Here is a 27,643-nt window from a genome sequence, read left to right as displayed (position 1 = left end):
ATCTTTAATCATCTCTTGGTTTGATGTGTTCTCTTCTAAGAAAAGGTTTTACAGGAACCATAAAGAGACTTTTGACAATCAATAAGAATTATGAAGTGTGTATTCCTTTTGATTGTCTGTTCTTCTTTCTTTAACAACAAATAACTTGATATGTGATTTTCTAGAGCGGCAAGCTTTTAGGAAATTAACATTTTGTTCTTGTCAATGAATGCCAAAATGCAAGTCCAATGTGTTATCAGTTTTAACAAAAAATGTAATCTTATGTCGTTCAAGTGATTTTCACAAATTATATTTCATATACTGTTCCACAATCTGGTGAAAAGACATTTTCTCATCATTATATTTAAATGTAATTAGTACCTTTTAGCACTTTTTTTAAAGCAAGGCATGCTTTAATCTATAGATTCAATTTATTTATTTGAAGTAACTAGTAGGATCTCAGAATATGAAGGGCTAAAAGGCCCATTCTTCTTTTTCTCAACTAGTTAACTTTTAGATTTTTAAGTCCTATGCATAATAAATCTATCAAATATCCATTAACTTATGCCTAAAACACTCCTGGGGCTGAAGGATCTATTTTTGCCTTATATAATTTTGCCCAATGTTAGCATATCAACTTATTATGAATTTTTTTAATAAAGTAAAAATTCTTGCATTTAAAGCTTTTCAAAAATTATTTCGAATGATTTCATATAGGAAAATAAATAAATCTCTTCAACTGCTCATTTTAAAAGGTATTCAAAGACTATGTATTAATGATACAGTTTTTGTAGTTCACATAGCAAGACAAAAAAAACAAAAAAATGAAGAAATATGTAATCTAAATATCATTAAAACTATTAAATACTGATGGAATTTGCTTTACAACTGTCCAACATTAAAAAAAAAAAGAGAAGAAAGATGAAACAAAATTATTTTTTGGCAATGGGTGATAGGTATACCCTCTATTTTTTTTATGTGTATTAAAAAATTTCCATAATAAAATGTTTTTCAAAAGCAATCATCAAAATATATTACATTTTACTCAAAAATCTTATATAATGAAATAGTGGGGGGACAACTGAGATCCAACTGGCAAAATGGCAAATAACAGTGTTAACTGACCATTCAGTGCTGTGCATAGCTTAAAACCACTTCAGTGCTTTTTAAAACAGTAGACCTACTTAGAATGCAGATAAAGAGCTTGCTATACTAGCTCCTGAATTGTGAGTTAGGACAAATCTTAGAAATAATCTAGTTCAATTTCTTCACTTTATAAAATATAAAGAAACTAAGGTCAAGAGAGATTGAATGCTCATCCCATGATCCTGGTTATTAGTCACAGAACTGAGAAAAGAACTCTGGTTTCCAGTTTCCAAATCCAGTGGTCTTATCACAAAATGACACTCAAATCCTTAAACATAAATTAGACATAATCCACTCATTGCACTGTTCAACTATTCAGTAAAACTTACTTCTTTTTCAGGGTACAGAAGGTCAAAGAGCTTCATAACAGGGAGAAAATCAGCTAGTGCATTTTTCTGAATACTTCCAGAAATGAATTGCAGAAGAACCCACATCAGATGATCTCTGCCTTTAATAAGTCCTCTCCCTGCTAACTGTAAAAGACGTTTAAATATACAACTATATGCAGCTAGTCAAAAACAGATGAATGTAGTAAAGATAAAGAAGTAAAAAGAAAAACCCTGATTGCTTCAGAAAGTTGCACCTAACTTTGGAATTTACTAATTATTTAGTCTCAGTTAAGACACACCAAGCAATGCTTTTATTATTTTTTATATTATATTTAAATATATATATATATTCTCCCCACCCCCAAAATCAACTATACATATAAAAAATTTAATGTTTTAGAACATAATTAAACTGATCATGTGTGTCTGAGTATCAACTTAATATGTGATAGTCTTACTACAAATATCTCATCAAAATACAGGGAATACTTTATTATGACAAAAGGACTTTTTACATTTAAAAGCCTTGAGATCTGATTATCAAAAAACACTTTCTTGGAGATTATAATAGAAATCAATGATGGTGATGGTGGTGGTAGCAGTGGTGGGGAGAGGGCGGGTTTTAAAAGGATTTTTATTTCCAAATAACTTCTATGGAAAATTTTGCCAAAAATAATCCATGCTGTACAAATGTTATAGATGTAATAACATTTCCTTTATTCCCACTTAACATGTCTAAAAACATGTAAGTAAAACCAACTTTTCCCACAAATTTACTCTTCTACTTGTATTCCCCTTTTTTGATCCACTGCCTCACTTACCCATTCATCACTGCCAAAGCAATGGCAGTGACCCTGGACTCCTGATGGTCACCAAGGCCTACTCACCTCCCAGGCTACTTTGGGATCTGGCTCCGCCTCTCTGCCCCAGGTTAGGCTTTCGGCATCTTTCACCTGGACCACTGCAATACCTCCCTTACTAATAATTTACTTGCCTCCGGTTTTGCCCACATCCATCTTCACACCAATCTCCCTATATATGGCCATTAGCAGTGATTTTTTCCAACTTGTATATGATAATGTCATTCCTTTCCTCACTGCCTCCAAAAGAAAATCTAAACTCTTGAGAACAAGCGCATGCCTGGCCTTGCCTTCCTGCTGTCTTCGTCTCACCAACACTTTTCCCTTTATGTTTCTTTCCCATCCTCACACACCTCTATCCCTTTGCAAAAGCTGCTCTTATCACTAGGGAAACACTTTTCCATCTTTTCTTCCCAACAAATTTCTGATCGTCCTTCAAGTATTAGTTTAAAGATCTCTCTGATAAAGCTATTCCTGATTTCTTATGTATGTTTTAGAAAAACATACTTGCATTATGGCAACTGTTATATTATATACTCAGACTGTTTATACATGTATGTTCCCCTCTAGTGGGGAGCTCCTTGAGGGTATATATAGTGCCCCTGCATCTTGTATTCCTCGGTCCATGCACTGTGAATATGTGGCATGAATGAATGAATCCAGTTTTTACAGTGACAAGAAAGTATAAATTTAAGAAACCATAAAAGCACAGAACAGAACAGAAACTAAGGCCCAGAACTTCCACCACTGCCAAAATGAAATCACTAGGCAATGCCCATACCAGACTAAAATGCACTAATCAGTAGGTGCAGTGGCCCTGGCTGAAAGATCTAGGACATACCTTCTGATGAAGAGAAAGGACCATATGTGGAAAACTTGCAAACTGGAAAAGCACAAAGAAAATGAGCTGACTGGAGAGATGCTGCCACAGGAGTTGGCTCGTTCCCCCATCATCAAACTTCTCCTCAGTCTCAGATCGCTCCATGGCATAAACCACCAGATCCACCAACTGGTCCTCCAGCACAGGGCAGCGCTGCTTGTGCTGTAGGGCAGAGACCAAATACAGTATTCCAAAAGCCTCCCGGTTAGTTTCAGAAATTACCAGTTAATGGGCATAAATTGTAACAAGAGGCTGAGAAGCATGGAATGAAGTTGAACTTAAGAAGTTAAAGTCAGGTTTAGTCTATTAAAGCTGCATAATGTTACATTATGATAGAGGATGACTGTCATTACAAAATTATTTTTCCAGGTCTCCCACAAGAGACTTCTCATTAACTTTTGACTTTCGTTGCAGACAACATTGTTTGAAAAAGGGCACTGCATGGTAGAAAATTTTGTAATATATCTGTTGGAAAAAGATCACACCTTAAAAGATATATGAAGCAGGTACAACAGTATTAATTTTGTAATCTAAATCACAATATCTACCTTGGATTTCAAGGGATCAAGTATTCTGATAGCAGAGCAAATAAAGCAGTGTGTGAATCTATTTAAAGCAAATGCAACAAGCTGACACTAACTTTTTATATAGATTACTTGATGTTTGTTTTTCAATGTGTGGTATTGATCCCAATACTGAAATGGAATCTTCTTCTGCAAAACAATTTGATCTCAAAGTTAATCTCTACTCTTCTTCCTGGAAGCTAAACATCATGCAGCTTTAATTTAAAATTTGACTACTTTAAAATCTAAAATAAGAAAAAGAATTGAGTTTAAACATTAAAAATGAAAATGCAACTTCCCTTTCTAGAGGCAAAAAGATCTGTGCTTTTTAAAATGATTTAAAACATTTTTTTTTTTACCAAAAGAAACATGTTAAGCCATATTTAAGCCATTTTCATATTTCCTTTATAAATGTTATATGACTTAGCCAGGCACTTGGAAGCCTGTTTAATGAATACAAGTGCTAATACAGATGCTTTCCTCCTAAACTTTAGATGTAATTATTTGTCTTTTGCCATGAAAAAGGGATATGATTTCTCCAAATTTAGGGGAAAAATGCAAAATGGGGACGAATTTGGAATAAAACAAAACATAATGAATAGCATCCCCTCTTTTGCATGCTCTTTGCCAGCTCCAAACTTGTAAAGCTCCAGTATAGCTGCACTTTCTTAAAGCATGCATATAAAACAAACATCTATCCAAAACAGTATGCATCAATGGTTGTTTCATATTTTTTCCAAAAACACAATGCCATGATCACAGTTCAACCACATTACAGGTTTACAAAGAGCAATATTAACACCACCAGTTAAGACTACAGTACTTTTCCTCCAAATGTAATTATCATTATGAAGCAGAGCAAAGTGCAACAGACAACACTACAGACTATTTCTTAAATCAGCATGCAAAACTACTGTGTACAGGGCTTGAAATTCACTAGTTCTGCCAACCACCAACAACCTAAGAAATGTGTCAGACAACACAAATTTAGAGTGAGATCATTCAAAGTATACAAGAGTCAGAAAAATCTGTGAAAAGAAGTAAAGCCAGGATTTCCAGTAGGAATTTTTCACAAGTGATGGGTGTTTGCTTCTAGTTCAGAAACTTAACCAATTTGTCATCTATTCCTCCATCCATGATGCTTCATCAATCTGCTTCAGGAAAAAAGAGCAAACTAAATAAAATTGGTTTTTAGCACCTAAGTCACTTTGGAGTTTCCTTTTTTAATAGTGGTTATTTGTTTTAAAAAACCCTACATTTTCACCTACATCTTTTCAGGGGTGTTTTGATGATCCTACAATTAATGTAGAGAAGAAAGCCAAAAATATTAAGACTTTGACACAGCAACAACAATTGTTAGGAAATTTACAGTTAAAACTGAAGGCCTTTCAACATATGCCATTATTCAAAATTATTCCCAAATTTTCTGATATGAATGACATCAATAGGAATCTCTAGGGTACCTAAAGCCTTGGTATCTGAGGCAGAACATTTATCAGGACCAACTCTAAATTTCCTAGGTGTCTTTTAGTTATATATAGCCAATGATATTTTTCAAATCAAGTTTAAAAACAGCTTAAACATGTTGCTTTATCTGCCAATTTTTATAATATCAAAAAAGAAAGAAAAGTCAGAAATATAAAATGATCCGTGCTTTTAACTATTTTAGAATAATAAGTTTGCTTTAGTTTTTAATTATTAAAGATAGGGACATTAAAATTTAGACTCTCCTCTACATAATGATTATTTTACAAAGTAGAACAAATGAAAATGTGTAAAGCAGTTTAATAACCTATGAATAAAGCTTAATTAGCTATCATTAAGCTAAGCGAATTCTGTAAGCCAGTGGATTCTATATCTGTAACTAATCACATATTACTTTCTGAAAGCTTTAGTAAATTTAAGGCTTCCAAATACAGGCATACAAAGTTGAATTTGTTAGTTTACCTCATATATAGAAGCATATTAAATTAAAACCTATTTTAACAAAAAAAGTTTGAATTAAATATTTTAATGTCTAAATTTCTACATAATAGCATCAACTGCACTGAAACCTCGTTTTCAATTTTCAGCTTTGATAAAAGCAAAAAATCAGGAATAAGACACTTTAGATAGATTGTATGCTATGCGAATTTATCTTAATAAAACTTTTTAAAAAAAGGAACTTCATTTAAAATTTTCAGCTTTCATAAAAGCTAAAAATCAGGAATAAGACATTAACAGAAACATTGACATTAACCCCATACACACCCCAGTTCTTTCCCACCACTATTTCAAATGCAAATGTCAATGCTTTTTCAGTATCAGTAACCAATACCCTATACTAAGTGGCACCTTACATTTTTAGAATGGTCTGGTAATGCTTTTGCAGTGAAATTTTAACATGTTGTACATAGGCGGGCCTAAATCAATATTAAGTTTTTATATCAGTGCTAGAAATCAATTTTAAAGCAATGCCCCTATTCAGGAAAAACTGGGAAGAAAAATTCCTTTCTATGTCATTTATCATTTTCTCTGCTTTAACCAAGAAAGCTGCCGATCAGAACTGGAGCCCTATGCCAGTTAGTACCACTTTCAATAACACCTTCCAATGATAAACTGAGTGATTCTCTAGGACTTCACCATCTCAGTGTAGACAGTTGTCATACACAACCACATAAGAGTTTGAGGAGTGTATGTATCTGTTTTGTAATGCCTTGAATAAGGACCAACAACGCAAAATCTTGTATAAACACATAAAACAGGATTTTCCCACTTTGGGTTTAACACTCCGCCTTGCTGGTCACAGAACTGGGCTATTTATGACTTTCTGAATCTGACCAATTTGGGGATAAAACATAGCCCAATTCCTACTGGAAAATACAATATGGATAGCTCTTGAAAGGTTTCAAGCTTTAAGTGAATTATTGCATTGCTAGAGAAAGGACAAGAAAGTATAGTAGTGCAGGATACAGTTCTGTAATGATAAAAGACATAATAAAGATGACTTGATTACTTTTAATCATATGCTTCATATATTGTGTATTCTCATTTTCTACTCTACTTTCTAGGAGGTAAAAATAACATACCAAAGCAAACTCAGCATATTATCTTCCATCTACAAGTTCCCTCACTAGAGTTTTCTATCAAAACAATTACGAATGAATTGTGAAATTTTGACAATGTTTACACTACAGTGGGACCAATACTAATAATGTTCTGTCAGCATTTCCATTATAAACTTTTTTTTTAATGGAATTATGTCTTAGTCATAAACTTTTTTTAGGTTGAAACTTGTTATTGAAATGATCCGATCGAAATACTCTTCCGAGTTATTTTGTCAATTTCTAGTTTGAGGAGAGCTGCCCCCCAAAAGAAAAAAGCTAAGCACATCTGGGGGAAGGGATACGCAGCTCAAAGACGATGGGTACACTTATCCACCAAACTGTAAAAAAAACTGAGTCAAGTATGACTTAAAATTCATTACAAAAATCAGTTTTACGACAAAGCATGAAGCATTCTTTCAAAGTTAACAGAATACTTACCTCTAACTCAAGTGAAAGTTGAACAGAATTAAATGACTTGGTGTTTAAGATGTTAAATTGACAGATTTTATGTGGTAACTGTCAGATACTGTAGTGTGAAGCAGTTTCTGTTTCACATGTACAAAGGCTTGTCCAAACAAGGAAACTTGGTAAATTTTTCAGAAGAAAAAACCAAAATAATAAAAGAGATACTGCTACTAGGGAGAGGTTTGGCATGCAAAGTTTCAACACTGAGCAAGTTTTATGGCCAAGCTATATGTCCTTAAAAATAGGGCTTTATAAATGGAAGCACTGGCACAACCTTCACTATAGTATTGCAAACAGTCACGCTATTTTATATAACCTGGACAAGAATGTCTTTTTAAAATAAAAAAGCTGGTTTATTTTAATATGTTGGGCTCAAAAATTTTAACAAAAATAATTGGAACCACTATTTTGCTTAAAATCTCAAAGGTGAAAAGTCCTGGAAACAGACTTGGGACTGTATAAGAGTTTGGTTTAGAAAGTTTGGCCAAAGTCCTTTTCTCCCACCATAGGTGAGCGTCAACAGAGAAAGCTCACACTAGGGGGAGGACATTTTTGGCAAAGATTGACAAAGAAGGGTGTTTGTCAAGTAGGTGTGGGGTCACCTAAGAGTGACATTTCTTAGTCAAGCCCCATGTTTCCAAAAAAGCCTTCCCTGTATAAAGTTTATACTCCAACTTTTAAAAGCAGTATATCTCAATTAAAGTGTTTTATTTTTCTTGTTTTTGTTTTGTTTTAAATTTGCTTTTGTTTTAAGGCAAAGAAAAGTAAGTATTTTTTGTTGTTCTTGTTGCTGATTTGTTTTAATAGTCTGGAAAGATAAAGGCCACCACAAATCTTCCCAGCTCTGAAAATTCCACCAGGCTAGCTTTAGCCCTGAAGTATAAAAACAGTAAAATGGAGAGGGAAGGAAAAACAATCCATCAAAAATGACAGGCTTTATTGAGTGTCAGGTGTTGTCTTTTTTTTTTTTTTTAAAAAAAAAAAGCATATAAAAAAACAAACACCAAAAAAAATAAAAACAAAAACAAAAGCAATCCATCAAAAAGAACTCTCATCCCAAGAAGAAGTTTGTTTCAGTGGCCTTGGTCTCAGCATGGTCCTGCCAATTTCAAGCCCCGACCATACACGTAATCTCTAAATGGAAATCAGTGGCTACAAAGCGGCCAGCGTATCGTTAGTCACAATACAACAGTAAGGTTGTGAACATACCTGAGCAATGTTCAAGGTCTAGAGCATTGGAGGATGGGCAGGACAAGACAGGACAGAACAAAAATAAAGGAAGAAAAAAAGAAAAGACAAAACAGTGACTATGAGGCCAGCCTCAAGGAACCCAGAGTCAGCACAAACCCTCCCACATGTTAAACCACCAAAAACAAACAAACATACACCAAACAAAAATCAGCAATGAGGTCACGCTGAAGATACCAAGGGTTATAAAAATAGACACCCAAACAAACAAAAAAAGAGTCAAAAAGTATGGTTAAGTCATGTGTAGGTTTCTCTGGCAAAAGGTATACTTGAAACTGGCCTTATAGAAAAAAAAAGCAATGCAAAATAAACCAACTTTAAAAATATCTCCTTTTTAATTTAAACATTCTTAAAGCAATATATAAATGACAGGAATAATACAGTGTTTAATAAACCATATATTTAAAAAAAAACACCAAATAGTTCTTAACTGTTTTGCTCAGTTAGCTATAGCAAAGAAAAGAGAAAAGAATAGTGCAGATTCTATGCAGAATTTACTAGGTTTCCAGCATGGTACAGTACCTGCTTATTTAAACCTAGCATATTGCAGACCATATCCCTGGAATAAGGCTGCTCCAAAACATATCTCAACAAAGCAGTCTGTGGTTCAAACAGATCCTTTAAAGAAAATAAAGAAAATTATTGCTTCAAGATCAAAGTAAATGGTAACTCAAATTATCTGAAAGGGAGATTAAAACATCCTTTCAAGGCACTTGTTACCTCACACAGTAGGCAGTATCTAATGGAGAAAATCACGAGACTTTAGTGCTCAGGGTGAATCTATTTCCACCCCTCATTTGATAAGTGATAAAACTGAAGTGAAGGAACTTGCCAAGGGTCAAACAGAGGTTTAGAGTAGAGATGAGCCCAGAAACCAGAGCTTCCCCAAGCTCCCTCCAGTGCATTTTCCACACTATTTTCCTGAAAATATAAAAAGCTTAAATTTTTTAATGTTAGAGCCTCAAATGCCAATTTATACAGATTTTGTCCTAGGTGATAACATTTCTTAGACATAACACTTCTTAGACATAAAGAACTATTATTAAAAGACCTTTGCTTCCCTCCTTTTATAACTTGACAGCAAATTTTCTAAAAGTCTTTCTAGGCATCTAAGTACACAATTTCTGATAACCAAATTAAATTTATAATAAACAGTACTAGAAAGCTAAATTTAAAAGCAAAATCTCTTGCAGAGTTTGTAGCCCTTTTCCAAATGACAATCTGAAAGTTAATCAAATATGTCCAACAAAAGAACATCTTGAATGTAAGTCAATCTACTTCCCAAATAAGATCCCCAAAGTAGCTTTTTAGCTCCTAAATACATAAACTTTTAGAAAAGTAAATGAAATACCCATATGCCTATTAATTAATTTTGTTCATCCCTATTTAAAATATATTAATGTTAAACTGTTAATTTATAAATACTTACTAAAATATACTAATTTAGAAAGATTTCATTCTAATTTAGTCTAGCTCTTACATGCAGGTTACTCAGTTTTGAGTAATCTCACAGTTTTCCAGAATACATTCTCTTCACCTCCATCTATGCTGCTAGAGACACAGCATTTTGATGTAGTCTTGAAAAGTTTATTTCAAATACCATTTGTACGAGATTAACTGGGTTTTTAACCCCCAATGATCTCTTAGGTATGCATCTATAAAATCACTTAATGATTTAAGATTTTAAAAAATAATTTTTAAAAGTTTGTGTAATTGCAAATGTGAGGTAAAAACCTTTGGAATAATTACAAACTGGTAAATTTCTTCACTTAAAAAAAAACGGGTTCCAATCAGGCTGTAGTCTCTCTCAATTCACCCGTTATTCTAATGCCTCTGTTTACTGTCCCTTTCTTCATTTTAATCCTGAAATGTCTGTGCAAGAGGTATGAGTATGCAAGCATTCACTTCAATGTAGGAGTTTAAAGGACTCCTCTAAGGCATTAAGAGTAACTGAAGTGCCTGTTTTATGCAGCAGTTTGTACAACTAAGTCCCAAAATATTTATCACTACCATCAGCAAGATTGCTCACTAATGCAACAATCTAGGAGTGGTAACGGTCCCCTTAAGGGGCACGCCAGACTTCCTGTGATCCAAGAAAAGAAAACCCTCTCCCTTTCAGAATTAAACTTAGAAATGACTTCAGATATAGTCACACTAAAATCTTAAGTATTATTTTAAGAAAAGAATTTTCTGCTCAAAATCTAATTAAAGAGGAATAGAGGCAGCTCCCAATCACTTTCATACAACTTTAAACATAAAACAATTTCCAAATTTGGAAAGGACAAATGATTGATGGCATAGGCGTTAAGAGTACAGATTCTGGAATCAGACTGAGTTCAAATTCTGCCTCTGTCACTACCTAAATGTGAGACCTTAAGTCAAGTTACTACAACACTCAGTCTCAGTTTCATAAACTCTAGATAGACATAATACGAGTGGAGCTAAGAAAAAGAGTTACTGCTAAATCAAGTGCTTAGAATACTGCCTAGCAGTATGTGTACAATAAATTAGCTGTTGTCATTATTATTGCCATCATGACAACTGTATATTCCAACGTTCAAGTTTGTCGATCAGCACCCCAAGAGCCCAGAATTGTCACCTTAGTTTCACTATTTTACTCTTCTCATCTTTGAATAAGTTACTAATTACTCTGTACCTCATTTTTGACTTAAACATGTACATGAAAAATATGTTGCCTTCCCCATGCCCTGCTCTGTTCACCACCCCACCCCACTCCAGACAGTATAATGAATGAGTCAAATTTCTCCACAGTGAAGGAGGCCTATTGGAGCATCAACAGCTGCAATATCACAAACCACTGGGTTTCCCTGAAAGCTGGAATAACATAATAAACCATAAACTACCTTTCATTCACTCTTTCTTGTATGAGACTATGAAGATACAGTTTAGTATCACACATCTTATAATCCAGGATGAAGACTGTTAAATGGACCAAGAGTTCTAGAATACTTGGCAACATACCTTATCATATGGTAAAAGGCCTTTCAAGGGAAAACGAAGAGTCGCAGGATCCAATTTCCAAGAATTACAAATAGCACCAGAGTTATTTACAACTGGCAGAAGACTGCAGCGGCCTGTGTATATTATGAAAAAAAATGCTTTTAAGTAAATGTGAACACAGCGATGCCTGGTCCTTCATTCACTCCACAAAAACCGTCTAGGGTCAAGATGATTAACTACAGGCAGGATGTCCTTAGAAGCCTTAGATGTAGCATATGAGGCTCAGCTCCTATAAATACATCCAACTGCCTAATAGATATTGCCTTCATGTCCCACGGGCACCTCAAATTCAATATGTTCCAAATTAAACTAATGTTCCTTCTCAAATCTGCTCCACTTTCATAGTTCATTAAATGAAATCAATATCCACTCAATTACAAAAGCCAGAAAGAAGTCTGAAAAATATGTCTGGTGTCTGTTTAGTTTATTGTTATAATTCCAGTATCAGAACAGCACCTAGCTCACAGAAGGTGCTCAACAGTTGAACAACAAAAAAAAACAGTTTCTCTTCCCAGACAGTTATGAAACCATCATGATTTCTCGAAATAATTCACGAGTACCTTGTGGGCACGGTAAAAACTGCCAAATCACATGCTTATTTCTTTCAAGAAAGTCTGTAGACTTGGACCAACTATGACAAAATGGAAAACAAAATAAAAGAGAGAAGAGCACAGGGATGGACTATAATGGCTGGTAGGGCCAGGCACTCCTGCGTACTGTGGCCTCAGAGGCACAGGTATGCTGAGCCACCAGCTGCCTAAGAGAGCCCATGGTGCTTTGCTGGCTGCATCAGTGAGTCTTCCTAATCCCCAGGAGCCAAGTCTTCTCCAACAGCTCTACCTGAAATTCAGCCCGAGCTCTAGACAACTGCTTTTCCCTCCCTACACTCACCATAAGATACCTGAAAGCATGTGAAAGACGATTATCAAGCTCCTAGAGAGTTACTAAAACAACAAGCCACCAAGACATGTGTTAGATACCATTTTTCAGCTCTGCTTAATAGTTTGATCACCAAAAATCAAGTCCTATTTAGTATATTTAAACTTATAATCCTACCGCAAATGGAGTTTATCCTTGCTGTGGGCCTGAAGGTATCCACAAAGTCTGATACCAGATTTCCAAGTAACTAAAAAAGAAAACCAGCCAATATAAAAATAAAATCAAGGATACTCTGAATGCAATGATCATTTACATAAAATGAGATAACATGGGTTAAGGTTTAGTTCAGTGCCTGGCACATGGCAATTACAGAAAGGTTAATACCTTTTACTTCCTTCCAACACAGCTGAATTAAGCTAAGGCAACTCACCATATCCTTAGCTACTTGATGAAGCTGTGTTATTTTATCACATGGCATATAAACTGTCTAAATAAGCACACAAGAATTAAGATCACTATAACTATTTTTAACAAAACTTCAATTACAAATTTTGGAAAATTAAAATTTACCCAGTGTGGTAGTTTTCCCTCAGGATATAGCTTCCTGATTTCTGTGACTGCAAAATAAGCTGGTAATAAACAGGCATTTCTTTCCAAGATATATGCTATAACCTATGAAAAATAAAAGAACAATATTATTACTTTTGATTAGACCCGTATCAACAATAGTGACAATAACAACAAAAAGACTATTAAAAACTAGAGATATCATTTCATGGATGTACTGGGCTCAAGCTGTAGCATAAAGGAATTCATTTACATATACAGAATGTCTAAAAATGAAGATTAATAAACAATGGAATGGATTGCTCACGGTTAGTAAATTAACCTTGAAAATACTTTAAAAATTGGTAGACTCAAACAGGAGAGCAACAGACCAAGAGTAAATATTCTTGCAATATCAGCTACAAAGCATGAAGATCTTTTAAGTGATCCATAGGTGATGTCCTATAATGGTCAAATATATTTCAATATTATATTGCTGCTTTCATAAGCAAAAACCATGAATTAATTAAAATATAAAATTTTCTTTTGAAATAAAGTGAATCAGTACCTTTAAAGGTAGAAGTGATTTTTGTAGAAGTAAGCAAATGGAACATTCCACAAACTACCAAATGTTTAAATAAAGTACAGAACAATAAAACTAAACTTTTTTGAGGTTATAACCAATGAATTTCAGCTATGTCTAAATTACCTCTCTTGCTACCAGAAGCTGCTGTACAACAGCTGAGCTGACTGTATTAGGAATTGTTAAGATTTTTTCCAAAATCACTTTTAAGAGATCCCGAACACCCTGAAGAAAGAAAAAGACATAGGTTAAAACTGAGCAATGTCCCCTGTGCTAGTTTTAATTTCCAGATGTGCTCTAATACTGAAAATGTTTTACTCCCTAGTTATGCTGAATCAAAGGTGTCAGGATGATGTGCTCAGAAAAAATGTTACCTTCAAGGTCACACTTGTTATTTTTCTGAATCAGTTAGCATTTAAGTCCCTAGCATTAACCTAAGGGCCACATTCCCAAATAGAATTCTCAAGAATGTCTTGAAATACATGAATGAGCAAAGTCAAAAATAAAAATTAAATAGGAAGTGAGATCTGGTAGGTGTGTATAGGTTAGTGTGAAATAGCGACACATCCCAAAGTAATTTGGGCAGAGAATAAAAATATATATGCAGGGCTCCCTTGAGGGGCTGAGGGAGAATGCAGAAGTGTTGGATTTCCTCACCTGGATTGTTGATTTCCTCACCTGGACTGTTGCCAATGTTGTCACAAACACTGAGGACTAGTGGTTTGGTATGCCAAGCCCTCTATCTTGGGGCTTGCCCTTATGAAGCTCATTACTGCAAAGAAGAGGCTAAACCTGCTTATAATTGTGCCCAAGAGTCTCCTCCTGAGTACCTCTTTGTTTCTCAGATGTGGCCCTCTCTAGCTAAGCCAATTCGGCAGGTGAACTCACTGCTCTCCCCACTAGTGGGACCTGACTCCCAGGGGTATAAATCTCCCTGGCAATGCAGGATACGACTCCTGGGGATGAGTCTGGGCCTGGCATCATGGGATTGAGAACATCTTCTTGACCAAAAGGGGGATGCAAAATGAAACAAAATAAAGTTTCAGTGGCTGAGAGATTTCAAATGGAGTGGAGAGGTCACTCTGGTGGACATAGATAACCCTTTTTAGGTTTTAATGCATTGGAATAGCCAGAAGTAAATATCTGCAACTGTCAAACTCCAACCCAGTAGCCTTGACTCTTGAAGACAATTGTATAACAATGTAGCTTACAAGGGGTGACAGTGTGATTATGAAAACCTTGGGGAACACACTCCCTTTATCCAGTGTATGGATGGATGAGTAGAAAAATGGGGAAAAAAACTAAATGAAAAATAGGGTGGGATGGGGGGGATGATTTGGGTGTTCTTTTTTACTTCTATTTTTTATTCTTTTTATTCTTTCTGGTATAAGGAAAATGTTCAAAAATAGATTGGGGTGATGAATGCACAACTATATGATGGTACTGTGAACAGCTGATTGTACATCATGAATGACTGTACGGTATGTGAATATATCTCAATAAAACTGAATAAAAAAATAAAAAAATAAAAATTAAACTTTCTACACTTTCGTTATTCTTCTTATGTTACGAGTGTCAAAAAAGCTTAACTTGAGCTTGAGTATAGAAATATATTTGAATAAGATTTGGAAACAATCTGAAAATCTGGGTATTAATAATATACTTTATGGCAGACAATCCTTTCTGCTTATTCCTTTTAGTATATTCTAACTTTATTGCCTCTCTCATCCATCACATACCTTAATTCCTCAAGCTTTTCCAATAAGGCTATTCTGTTAATTGAACATCTCAACATATTTACTAGCTGACGCATTATCTCAGAGCAGAACCTGATACATAGAAAGGAAATTTCACTCAACATACACTGATTTGAGACCAGTATTGTAAAAAAAAAGACAGACAGAACATACATATGGAAGAAATGAGAAACAATTATTAAGTCCCACACAAATAAGTGAAAAGGTAAAAACTGGGTACTAATTTGCAAAGAAAGCTGAAGTATGAGTAAAGGGAAAACAATCAGAAGAAGCCTGTTAGGGTAATTTTATGTTAAATCATAGGTTGTTACCTGTTAAGTCATTTCTGACTAGAGAAAATGCAGACATAGGGCACAGAGTCAGATACTGGCAATTCTTCCAAAAAGGGCGATTTTTAAAGTGGCTTGAGTGAAGCTGAGAGGACTTTGCATCTCTTGAGTTCCTGAGCTGTGTTAGGAAGCACAACTGGAGAGGGGGATACTGTTGTTTTTGTTCAAGAGCAGAGGGCTTAAGATACTAGTTAAGGAAAAACCCAAGTCCAAAGCAGTACAAGGTAGATGTGAGACAGGGACACCGTACATCCCCTCTCAACATTTACAACTCTCTGTTATGTGCTCTTTCATGTGGTCTGGAAGGGATCTCAACCTCCTAAGACCTGTGGCATGAAGGAACACAGTTTCTGCTCTGTGACCTCCCTGCTCAACATAAAAATGCATAGCCACTTGCATTTTTTAAAATGTTGGGGTTGAAATACAGAGGCGGGGCAAGATGGTGAACTGGTGAGCTGTATGTTTTAGTTACTCCTCCAGGAAAGTAGGTAGAAAGCCAGGAACTGCATGGACTGGACACCACAGAGCAATCTGACTTTGGGCATACTTCATACAACACTCATGAAAACGTGGAACTGCTGAGATCAGCGAAATCTGTAAGTTTTTGCGGCCAGGGGATCCGCACCCCTCCCTGCCAGGCTCAGTCCCATGGGAGGAGGGGCTGTCAGCTCCGGGAAGGAGAAGGGAGAACTGCAGTGGCAGCCCTTATCGGAAACACATTCTACTGATCCAAAGTCCAACCATAGACAGACTGAGACCAGACACCAGAGAATCTGAGAGCAGCCAGCCCAGCAGAGAGGAGACAGGCATAGAAAAAAAAAACAACACAAAAAACTCCAAAATAAAAGCGGAGGCTTTTTGGAGTTCTGGTGAACATAGAAAGGGGAAGGGCAGAGCTCAGGCCCTGAGGCTCATATGCAAATCCCAAAGAAAAGCTGATCTCTCTGCCCTGTGGACCTTTCCTTAATGGCCCTAATTGCTTTGTCTCTTAGCATTTCAATAACCCATTAGATCTCTCAGGAGGGCCCTTTTTTTTAATCCTTTTTTCTTTTTCTAAAACAATTACTCTAAGAAGCCCAATACAGAAAGCTTCAAAGACTTGCAATTTGGGCAGGTCAAGTCAAGAGCAGAACTAAGAGAGCTCTGAGACAAAAGGCAATAATCCAGTGGCTGAGAAAATTCACTAAACACCACAACTTCCCAAGAAAAGGGGGGTGCCTGCTCACAGCCATCATCCTGGTGGACAGGAAACACTCCTGCCCATTGCAAGCCCCATAGCCCAGAGCTGCCCCAGACAACCCAGTGTGACCGAAGTGCTTCAAATAACAGGCACACACCACAAAACTGGGCGTGGACATTAGCCTTCCCTGAAACCTCAGCTGATTGTCCCAGAGTTGGGAAGGTGGAGCAGTGTGAATTAACAAAGCCCCTTTTAGCCATCATTTCAGCAGACTGGGAGCCTCCCTACACAGCCCAGCAGCCCAGAACTGCCCTGGGGGGAGGGCACTCACCTGTGACATAGCACAGTCATCCCTCAACAGAGGACCTGGGGTGCACATCCTGGAAGAGGGGCCCACTTGCAAGTCTCAGGAGCCATACGCCAATACCAAGGACTTGTGGGTCAGTGGCAGAGACAAACTGTGGCAGGACTGAACTGAAGGATTAGACTATTGCAGCAGCTTTAAAACTCTAGGATCACCAGGGAGATTTGATTGTTAGGGCCACCCCCCCTCCCTGACTGCCCAGAAACACGCCCCATATACAGGGCAGGAAACACCAACTACACACACAAGCTTGGTACACCAATTGGACCCCACAAGACTCACTCCCCCACTCACCAAAAAGGCTAAGCAGGGGAGAACTGACTTGTGGAGAACAGGTGGCTCGTGGACGCCACCTGCTAGTTAGTTAGAGAAAGTGAACTCCACGAAGCTGTAGATCTGATAAATTAGAGATAAGGACTTCAATTGGTCTACAAATCCTAAAAGAACCCTATCAAGTTCAGCAAATGCCAAGGGGCCAAAAACAACAGAAAATTATAAAGCACATGAAAAAACCAGACCCAGCACCCAAATCAAAAGATCCGAAGAGACATAGCACCTAGAGCAGCTACTCAAAGAACTAAAGATGAACAATGAGACCATAGTAAGGGATACAAAGGATATCAAGAAGACCCTAGAAGAGCATAAAGAAGACACTGCAAGACTAAATAAAAAAATGGATGATCTTATGGAAATTAAAGGAACTGTTGACCAAATTAAAAAGATTCTGGACACTCATAGTACAAGACTAGAGGAAGCTGAACAACGAATCAGTGACCTGGAAGATAACAGAATGGAAAATGAAAGCATAAAAGAAAGAATGGGGAAAAAAATTGAAAAAATCGAAATGGACCTCAGCGATATGATAGATAATATGAAACGTCCGAATATAAGACTCATTGGTGTCCCAGAAGGGGAAGAAAAGGGTAAAGGTCTAGGAAGAGTATTCAAACAAATTGTTGGGGAAAACTTCCCAAATCTTCTAAACAACATAAATACACAAATCATAAATGCTCAGCGAACTCCAAACAGAATAAATCCAAATAAACCCACTCCGAGACATATTCTGATCACACTGTCAAACACAGAAGAGAAGGAGCAAGTTCTGAAAGCAGCAAGAGAAAAGCAATTCACCACATACAAAGGAAACAGCATAAGACTAAGTAGTGACTACTCAGCAGCCACCATGGAGGCGAGAAGGCAGTGGCACGATATATTTAAAATTCTGAGTGAGAAAAATTTCCAGCCAAGAATACTTTATCCAGCAAAGCTCTCCTTCAAATTTGAGGGAGAGCTTAAATTTTTCACAGACAAACAAATGCTGAGAGAATTTGCTAACAAGAGACCTGCCCTACTGGAGATACTCAAGGGAGCCCTACAGACAGAGAAACAAAGAAAGGACAGAGAGACTTGGAGAAAGGTTCAGTACTAAAGAGATTCGGTATGGGTACAATAAGGATATTAATAGACAGAGGGGAAAAATATGACAAACATAAACCAAAGGATAACATGGCTGATTCAAGAAATGCCTTCACGGTTACAACGTTGAATGTAAATGGATTAAACTCCCCAATTAAAAGATATAGATTCGCAGAATGGATCAAAAAAAATGAACCATCAATATGTTGCATACAAGAGACTCATCTTAGACACAGGGACACAAAGAAACTGAAAGTGAAAGGATGGAAAAAAATATTTCATGCAAGCTACAGCCAAAAGAAAGCAGGTGTAGCAATATTAATCTCAGATAAAATAGACTTCAAATGCAGGGATGTTTTGAGAGACAAAGAAGGCCACTACATACTAATAAAAGGGGCAATTCAGCAAGAAGAAATAACAATCGTAAATGTCTATGCACCCAATCAAGGTGCCACAAAATACATGAGAGAAACACTGGCAAAACTAAAGGAAGCAATTGATGTTTCCACAATAATTGTGGGAGACTTCAACACATCACTCTCTCCTATAGATAGATCAACCAGACAGAAGACCAATAAGGAAACTGAAAACCTAAACAATCTGATAAATGAATTAGATTTAACAGACATATACAGGACATTACATCCCAAATCACCAGGATACACATACTTTTCTAGTGCTCACAGAACTTTCTCCAGAATAGATCATATGCTGGGACATAAAACAAGCCTCAATAAATTTAAAAAGATTGAAATTATTCAAAGCACATTCTCTGACCACAATGGAATACAATTAGAAGTCAATAACCATCAGAGACTTAGAAAATTCACAAATACCTGGAGGTTAAACAACACACTCCTAAACAATCAGTGGGTTAAAGAAGAAATACCAAGAGAAATTGCTAAATATATATAGACGAATGAAAATGAGAACACAACATACCAAAACCTATGGGATGCAGCAAAAGCAGTGCTAAGGGGGAAATTTATAGCACTAAACGTATATATTAAAAAGGAAGAAAGAGCCAAAATCAAAGAACTAATGGATCAACTGAAGAAGCTAGAAAATGAACAGCAAACCAATCCTAAACCAAGTACAAGAAAAGAAATAACAAGGATTAAAGCAGAAATAAATGACATAGAGAACAAAAAAAACAATAGAGAGGATAAATATCACCAAAAGTTGGTTCTTTGAGAAGATCAACAAGATTGACAAGCCCCTAGCTAGACTGACAAAATCAAAAAGAGAGAAGACCCATATCAACAAAATAATGAATGAGAAAGGTGACATAACTGCAGATCCTGAAGAAATTAAAAAAATTATAAGAGGATATTATGAACAACTGTATGGCAACAAACTGGATAATGTAGAGGAAATGGACAATTTCCTGGAAACATATGAACAACCTAGACTGACCAGAGAAGAAATAGAAGACCTCAACCAACCCATCACAAGCAAAGAGATCCAATCAGTCATCAAAAATCTTCCCACAAATAAATGCCCAGGGCCAGATGGCTTCACAAGGGAATTCTACCAAACTTTCCAGAAAGAACTGACACCAATCTTACTCAAACTCTTTCAAAACATTGAAGAAAATGGAACACTACCTAACTCATTTTATGAAGCTAACATCAATCTAATACCAAAACCAGGCAAAGATGCTACAAAAAAGGAAAACTACCGGCCAATCTCCCTAATGAATATAGATGCAAAAATCCTCAACAAAATACTTGCAAATCGAATCCAAAGACACATTAAAAAAATCATACACCATGACCAAGTGGGGTTTATTCCAGGCATGCAAGGACGGTTCAACATAAGAAAATCAATCAATGTATTACAACACATTAACAAGTCAAAAGGGAAAAATCAATTGATCATCTCAATAGATGCTGAAAAAGCATTTGACAAAATCCAACATCCGTTTTTCATAAAAACACTTCAAAAGGTAGGAATTGAAGGAAACTTCCTCAACATGATAAAGAGCATATATGAAAAACCCACAGCCAGCATAGTACTCAATGGTGAGAGACTGAAAGCCTTCCCTCTAAGATCAGGAACAAGACAAGGATGCCCGCTGTCACCACTGTTATTCAACATTGTGCTGGTAGTGCTGGCCAGGGCAATCCGGCAAGACAAAGAAATAAAAGGCATCCAAATTGGAAAAGAAGAAGTAAAACTGTCATTGTTTGCAGATGATATGATCTTATATCTAGAAAACCCTGAGAAATCGACGATACAGCTACTAGAGCTAATAAACAAATTTAGCAAAGTAGCGGGATACAAGATTAATGCACATAAGTCAGTAATGTTTCTATATGCTAGAAATGAACAAACTGAAGAGACACTCAAGAAAAAGATACCATTTTCAATAGCAACTAAAAAATTCAAGTACCTAGGAATAAACTTAACCAAAGATGTAAAAGACCTATACAAAGAAAAGTACATAACTCTACTAAAAGAAATAGAAGGGGACCTTAAAAGATGGAAAAATATTCCATGTTCATGGATAGGAAGACTAAATGTCATTAAGATGTCAATTCTACCCAAACTCATCTACACATTCAATGCAATCCCAATCAAAATTCCAACAACCTACTTTGCAGACTTGGAAAAGCTAGTTATCAAATTTATTTGGAAAGGGAAGATGCCTCGAATTGCTAAAGACACTCTAAAAAAGAAAAACGAAGTGGGAGGACTTACACTCCCTGACTTTGAAGCTTATTATAAAGCCACAGTTGCCAAAACAGCATGGTACTGGCACAAAGATAGACATATAGATCAATGGAATCGAATTGAGAATTCAGAGATAGACCCTCAGATCTATGGCCGACTGATCTTTGATAAGGCCCCCAAAGTCACTGAACTGAGTCATAATGGTCTTTTCAACAAATGGGGCTGGGAGAGTTGGATATCCATATCCAAAAGAATGAAAGAGAACCCCTACCTCACCCCCTACGTAAAAATTAACTCAAAATGGACCAAAGATCTCAATATAAAAGAAAGTACCATAAAACTCCTAGAAGGTAATGTAGGAAAACATCTTCAAGACCTTGTATTAGGCGGCCACTTCCTAGACTTTACACCCAAAGCACAAGCAACAAAAGAGAAAATAGATAAATGGGAACTCCTCAAGCTTAGAAGTTTCTGCACCTCAAAGGAATTTCTCAAGAAGGTAAAGAGGCAGCCAACTCAATGGGAAAAAATTTTTGGAAACCATGTATCTGACAAAAGACTGATACCTTGCATATACAAAGAAATCCTACAACTCAATGACAATAGTACAGTCGGCTGAATTATAAAATGGGCAAAAGATATGAAAAGACAGTTCTCTGAAGAGGAAATACAAATGGCCAAGAAACACATGAAAAAATGTTCAGCTTCACTAGCTATTAGAGAGATGCAAATTAAGACCACAATGAGATACCATCTAACACCGGTTAGAATGGCTGCCATTAAACAAACAGGAAACTACAAATGCTGGAGGGGATGTGGAGAAATTGGAACTCTTATTCGTTTTTGGTGGGACTGTATAATGGTTCAGCCACTCTGGAAGTCAGTCTGGCAGTTCCTTAGAAAACTAGATATAGAGTTACCATTCGATCCAGCCATTGCACTTCTCGGTATATACCCGGAAGATCGGAAAGCAGTGACACGAACAGATATCTGCACGCCAATGTTCATAGCAGCATTATTCACAATTGCCAAGAGATGGAAACAACCCAAATGTCCTTCAACAGATGAGTGGATAAATAAAATGTGGTATATACACACGATGGAATACTACGCGGCAGTAAGAAGGAACAATCTCGTGAAACATATGACAACATGGATGAACCTTGAAGACATAATGCTGAGCGAAATAAGCCAGGCAAAAAAAAGAGAAATATTATATGCTACCACTAATGTGAACTTTGAAAAATGTAAAACAAATGGTTTATAATGGGGAATGTAGGGGAACTAGCAATAGAGAGCAATTAAGGAAGGGGGAACAATAATCCAAGAAGAACAGATAAGCTATTTAACGTTCTGGGGATGCCCAGGAATGACTATGGTCTGTTAATTTCTGATGGATATAGTAGGAGCAAGTTCACAGAAATGTTGCTATATTAGGTAACTTTCTTGGGGTAAAGTAGGAACATGTTGGAAGTTAAGCAGTTATCTTAGGTTAGTTGTCTCTTTCTTACTCCCTTGTTATGGTCTCTTTGAAATGTTCTTTTATTGTATGTTTGTTTTCTTTTTAACTTTTTTTCATACAGTTGATTTAAAAAAGAAGGGAAAGTTAAAAAAAAAAAAGAAAAACAAGGAAAAAAAAAGATGTAGTGCCCCCTTGAGGAGCCTGTGGAGAATGCAGGGGTATTGGCCTACCCCACCTCGATGGTTGCTAACATGACCACAGACATAGGGGACCGGTGGTTTGATGGGTTGAGCCCTCTACCATAGGTTTTACCCTTGGGAAGACGGTTGCTGCAAAGGAGAGGCTAGGCCTCCCTATGGTTGTGCCTAAGAGCCTCCTCCCGAATGCCTCTTTGTTGCTCAGATGTGGCCCTCTCTCTCTGGCTAAGCCAACTTGAAAGGTGAAATCACTGCCCTCCCCTCTACGTGGGATCAGACACCCAGGGGAGTGAATCTCCCTGGCAACGTGGAATATGACTCCCAGGGAGGAATGTAGACTTGGCATCATGGGACGGAGAACATCTTCTTGACCAAAAGGGGGATGTGAAAGGAAATGAAATAAGTTTCAGTGGCAGAGAGATTCCAAAAGGAGCCGAGAGGTCACTCTGGTGGGCACTCTTACGCACACTTTAGACAACCCTTTTTAGGTTCTAAAGAATTGGGGTAGCTGGTGGTGGATACCTGAAACTATCAAACTACAACCCAGAACCCATGAATCTCGAAGACAGTTGTATAAAAATGTAGCTTATGAGGGGTGACAATGGGATTGGGAAACCCATAAGGACCACACTCCACTTTGTCTAGTTTATGGATGGATGAGCAGAAAAATAGAGGAAGGAAACAAACAGACAAAGGTACCCAGTGTTCTTTTTTACTTCAATTGCTCTTTTTCACTCTAATTATTATTCTTGTTATTTTTGTGTGTGTGCTAATGAAGGTGTCAGGGATTGATTTAGGTGATGAATGTACAACTATGTAATGGTACTGTGAACAATCGAAAGTACGATTTGTTTTGTATGACTGCGTGGTATGTGAATATATCTCAATAAAATGAAGATTAAAAAAAAAAAAAAAAAAAAAAAAGAAATAGCTAATCCAGTCCCTTCGCCTTTAAGATAAGAAAATGGAAGCTCAAAAAGGGTAAATTGTAAGGGTGAATAAAAATTACAATAATTAATAATTAAAAAAAAAAATGTTGGGAGGGGAAGGAGAAGGAAGCTGTGGGAATCATTAAGTAATTTTAAATCCCTTTAGTAAATACACCACGTGCGCGCGCGCACAGACACACACACCACACACACAGATTTTTGGATGCTTCCACTTCATTTCTCTCAACTTAAGATACAAACGCTGAAAAATTAATCATTTTGAAAGCAATCACTTTTTGGAATTAGAAAAAAAAATACCTTGTAATCCACTCCCCCAATTATTTTCCGAACCAGTTGAAATGTTAATGCCCAAAGCTGTGTTCTTTCCCATTCAAGAGTGTCAGAGTTTATCAGGGATTCACAAACCATCCTAGAATAAAGGAATACCCATTCCAGTTAAAAGACAGAATTTTGTTAAGTTCTCCAACAGCCAAGGTCTATGTACTTCAGGAATTATATTTTGTCATAGCAAGTAGTTTTCATGAAAGTACATTATTACTCAAGGATACTTTTTTTGAAAGTGTGCATAGCATTTTACATTATCTATCTGTATCACAGAGTAAACACAAAGTAGAACTAAGCAATATTCATTAGGTTATATTTTTACTAGAAAGAAACCAGGAAAAAACCAAAGCCACTGGTTCACCAGAAAGAAACCAAAGCTATTGGTTAAATATTTACCATCAGTCAGCTGAAATGTGATACTGACTGACACTCCTCCCATGGAGAGGTGGTGATCTATGTTCTCTCCCCTTAAACCTGGGCAGGCTTAATACTATAGCAAAAGGGATACCACATGACTTCCATGGCAAGGTAATAAGAGGTGCTATAGCTTCCGTCCAGCCCACTTCTGAATGCTCGCTCTTAGACTCCATCATACTGTGAAGAAGTCCAGTCCAGTAGAGTGGCCACAGGTAGGTTCAAGCCGACAGCTCCAGGTGAGGTCCTGGATGACATCCAGGCATCAACCACCATAAGTGTGAGTTGGGGAGCCTTGGCCATGACTCCAGCCCTAGCTATGAGACACCCTGCCTTAATGTCCTGGGGCTGCCATAACACAGTACCACAGACCAGGTGACTTAAAACAACAGACATTTCTTGTCTCACAGTATTGGAGACTGGAGGTACAAAATCAAGATATTGGCAAGATCATTCTGCCCCTGAAGTATGCAAGGAAGAATCTGCCCCATGTGTCCCTGTTAGCTTCTGGCAGTGGCCAGCAATACTTGGGCTTCAATCCCTGCTGCAGTCATCACATGGCTGTCTCCCCTCTGCCTACCTCTCTGTCTCCCTTTTCTCCCCTTCTTATAAGGCTGCCAGTCATACCGGGTTAGTCCCCACCCAATCCAGATTGGTCTCATCTTAATTAATCACATCTTAAAATAAGGTCACATTCACTGGACCAGGAGACCTGAACATGTCTTTTTTGGGGGACACAATTCAACCCATAACACACTCTGGGATATAACTGCCCATTAAGCCTGCTCAACCACATAACTGTTAACAGATACTAATTAGATGATTGTTTTTGTTTTAAGCTGCAAAGTGCAGTAATTTGTTGTGCAGCAAAACTAACTGGAACAAGCTCACCAAAGTGAGTGATCTCAGCCTCTGAACTGAGAGGCAGGGCCTGCCTTGTTCTGAGCCTATAAATGTACAATTCTAAGAATACCGCATCCTAGAAACTAAAACCTGAAGTATTATGTAGGATTACTTGATGAGCCTAACTTCCTTCCTCATTCCCTTATCCTGTTATAACAACCTCAAGCAATTTCTAAGCATTAATATAAAGAAAAATTCTTTGGATTAATTGTACTCGCCATTAAACGTACCTGGGTGGAAGAAGGCCAGTTTCAACTGCCATTGCTAAGCAGTCATAAAGAAAAGAAATTCTCTTAGGACTATGCTGGCCATGAATGAATTTAACAATCCACTGAATGCACTGTTCATGAGACTCCTGGAAAATCAGAATATGATTATACTTTAGGTCTAATGTCATATTTTGTAATTAATGAACAGCTAATACTATACCTGTGAGCATATAAAGATTATGAAAATCCACTATAAACATCAGTGGATGAAAAGAATTTTTTAAAAGGCAAAGTGAAAACCTCAGATTTATTTCAGTTACATTAAGTTTAAACTCTTGCAATTATATAGATTAAAATCCCATTATTTTTATTACATGGAACCTCCAAAAGGAGTAAGATTTTATTAGCATATTCACAGCCAATAGAAAACTCTAATACATTGTGTGAAGTGAATCAGTTGAAAGAAAACATACTGACTCTACTATTTTCAAAAGCTCCTTGAATTTTTTTTTTTTAATATATACTGTTTTACTGGATGATACCGGAGTTGGTTAGAATATTTGAAGGACAAAGCATACTCTGTGAAAAGTGAGTAGAAAAAAATAGGGAGAAAAAAAAAAAGTGAATAGGAAGCTAAAGTAAAGTGTTCCAGAATGGAGGTAAGATTACTTTCCGAAAGTCAAAAGTGGTAAAAACACACATAATGGTGGTAGTACCTTTTTGTTATATCCCTTTTGGAGGAAATTTCTTGGAAACTAAATAAAGGATTGAATGTGAAAGCCAGCTGTTAATACCAATAAAATCTGTGTGAAAAGAAAATGGTGGTTTACTAGTGAAAGAGAATTTGAGTGAATGGTGGAGGCAGCAGGAGATGATTCCTCAATCACAAAAGCTCTACTATAGGAGGAGGGAAATTCAACAGGTAGCTCACACCTTCTGAGCTAGTCAACATTCTGACTATAAAATGGCCCTCCAGATACCCTGAAGAAGTAAGAGAAACAATGCCTTTAATGTGGATATAAATACTGCTGTCTTACCGGGGGAAAAAATCCATTATGGGTTAGAACATCAGCCTCACGAGAAATTAGTAGGAATTTAATCCCTATGAGCCCAATCAATTATGAATCCAATTACACATCCAATTTCTAGTCTTGCAAAGCTTTAAGTGTGACACTGAAACACTGTGCCTCTCTCAAAGTTTGTCTTCTGGGATCCACCCAAGAAGAGCCTATACGTCCTTTGCACTACCACTGTCCCTCACACAAACTTGTACTATAGATGTGTGATACTGATTTAGAAATATCTATTTACCTCCTGGCTCCCCCATTAGAACTTCTTGAAGATAGGGCCATTCCCTAAACTCCTAAAAATGTTTAATGAATTAAAAAACTAAAACATCATGCTGAAAAGATGTCCAACTTCACTCAGAGAAATGTAAAATAGAAGTATACTGAGATAAAATTTCTGACTTTTTAGACTGGCAAAGATCATGAAGTTCATTAACACTCCATTGTGAAGCAAGAAGGAACAGATACTCTCATACATTGCAGGTGGCAGTGTAACTAGTATAACCCTTAGTGAAAGCTATTTGGCAATTTCTATAAAAATTACAAATAGACATACCCTTTGACCCAGCATTTATCCTATGTCCTGTGCATACTATAATTCGTTACAGTACTGTTTAAAGTGGAAAAGGTAAGAAGCAACCAAAATGTCAGTCCATAGGGGAATGGTTAAATAATGAAGGCACAGACATACAATGAAATATTAGGAGGGAGGGAGGGAAGGAGGAAGGAAGGAAGGAAGGAGGGAAGGAAGGAAGGATTCTTACTGGACTGATGTGGAATTACTTTTAGTTTTTTATTATTACAGAGAAA

The 27,643-nt window shown here is 36.7% G+C and overlaps 1 protein-coding gene across 4 annotated transcripts in view; it reads right to left on the bottom strand.

Moving 5' to 3' along the window:
* The window catches only part of MED23 (mediator complex subunit 23), a 64,786-nt gene that overhangs the window by 35,293 nt on the left and 1,850 nt on the right, over positions 1-27,643 (bottom strand). For 3 of the 4 annotated variants that reach the window (XR_005217918.1, XM_037843379.1, XM_037843381.1), the window contains exons 4-13: positions 25,788-25,912; positions 24,214-24,325; positions 13,712-13,810; positions 13,027-13,128; positions 12,634-12,703; positions 11,539-11,651; positions 9,079-9,174; positions 8,518-8,535; positions 3,156-3,356; positions 1,455-1,598 (exon numbers count right to left, since the gene is read on the bottom strand). Coding sequence is in view for 3 of the 4 variants with exons in the window: in XM_037843379.1 (XP_037699307.1) it covers positions 1,455-1,598; positions 3,156-3,356; positions 8,518-8,535; positions 9,079-9,174; positions 11,539-11,651; positions 12,634-12,703; positions 13,027-13,128; positions 13,712-13,810; positions 24,214-24,325; positions 25,788-25,912 (1,080 nt within the window). In the remaining variant the exon portion in view is untranslated. The remainder of the gene's footprint in view (positions 1-1,454; positions 1,599-3,155; positions 3,357-8,517; positions 8,536-9,078; positions 9,175-11,538; positions 11,652-12,633; positions 12,704-13,026; positions 13,129-13,711; positions 13,811-24,213; positions 24,326-25,787; positions 25,913-27,643) is intronic. The other variant, XM_037843380.1, reaches the window with a different exon arrangement.

The sequence above is a fragment of the Choloepus didactylus genome, chromosome 7 (genome assembly GCF_015220235.1).
Source record: "Choloepus didactylus isolate mChoDid1 chromosome 7, mChoDid1.pri, whole genome shotgun sequence".
Taxonomy (NCBI): Eukaryota; Metazoa; Chordata; class Mammalia; order Pilosa; family Megalonychidae; genus Choloepus; species Choloepus didactylus.
This window is presented reverse-complemented; position numbering and strand designations above follow the sequence as displayed.